Raw genomic sequence first — 872 nt, 5'->3', positions numbered from 1 at the left:
ACTCGCCTACGGGTTTGAAGCCCGCACCCAGCACCAGCTGAGCTCATCGTGGCACACTCCCGCACCATTATCGCCCTACACACCGCACCAACGCCTACACAAGCAGCAACAAGACGGATGAGACATAAGAGAGAGAGCCATATGGGAAACAGCAGCAAACAGAGAAAGCGCGCCACAACAAGGGTCGTGAAGCCGCAGACATCTAGTATTTCAAAACAAGACACAAACCAATACAATAGAACCATCAAAGGCATGGAATACGCAGAAAAATATTGAAACAATCACAGAGGGAGATCATGTCAGTAGAAACCATCAGTACCTTCATCGTCCCTGCTGATGGAGCCCCCACGACTGATCGAGTCGCGGACCTCTTGCGGCATCGACTTGCTGATCCGCCGACGCGAGCCGTTCNTATTCTGGTGGCCGTCCACTGTGGAGTCATCGGAGCTCCGCGGCAGCGATACATCCGCAGAGGAAGCTTGCCCATCCCCCAGCGTTTTTTGTTGGCGAGAGCCTTCCGCCCGCGCGGTGTCATCAGCGTCCTGCGGGCCCTTCCTGCCACCCGCCGAGGCCCCCGGCAGCCCACCCGCACACGGCAGCGCATATTGGAATAAGAGCCTCCACATGACAATGATGCCCACAAGGACAATCGCCGCCGCGGTGAGAGCAGCGTCCTTCACAGAGAGCAGCATGGCCCAAAAGGAAGGAAAATGGGCGTGGAAGGAAAAAAAAAACAGTGTCGTTGTCTCTTCGTTCCCTGTGATGCTTTTTGGTGCACCCTTGGAGAGGAAGCGAAAAGAGCGAGGCGAACATGAAAGCACACCGAATGGTGAAGCACACACTGAGGCGCACCCCTCACCCCTCACACACAC

General features: G+C 55.9%; 1 protein-coding gene across 1 annotated transcript; it reads right to left on the bottom strand.

Moving 5' to 3' along the window:
• Nucleotides 1-299: 299 nt before the first annotated feature.
• DQ04_23301000 (hypothetical protein) lies at nt 300-692 on the bottom strand (the record flags this gene model as incomplete). The annotated part of the gene is made up of 1 exon (XM_009318154.1): nt 300-692. One exon carries the CDS (start codon nt 690-692, stop codon nt 300-302), a length of 393 nt encoding a protein of 130 aa, XP_009316429.1.
• Nucleotides 693-872: the final 180 nt, after the last annotated feature.

This window comes from Trypanosoma grayi, assembly GCF_000691245.1.
Source record: "Trypanosoma grayi strain ANR4 Tgr_2330_V1, whole genome shotgun sequence".
NCBI lineage: Eukaryota > Euglenozoa > Kinetoplastea > Trypanosomatida > Trypanosomatidae > Trypanosoma > Trypanosoma grayi.
This window is presented reverse-complemented; position numbering and strand designations above follow the sequence as displayed.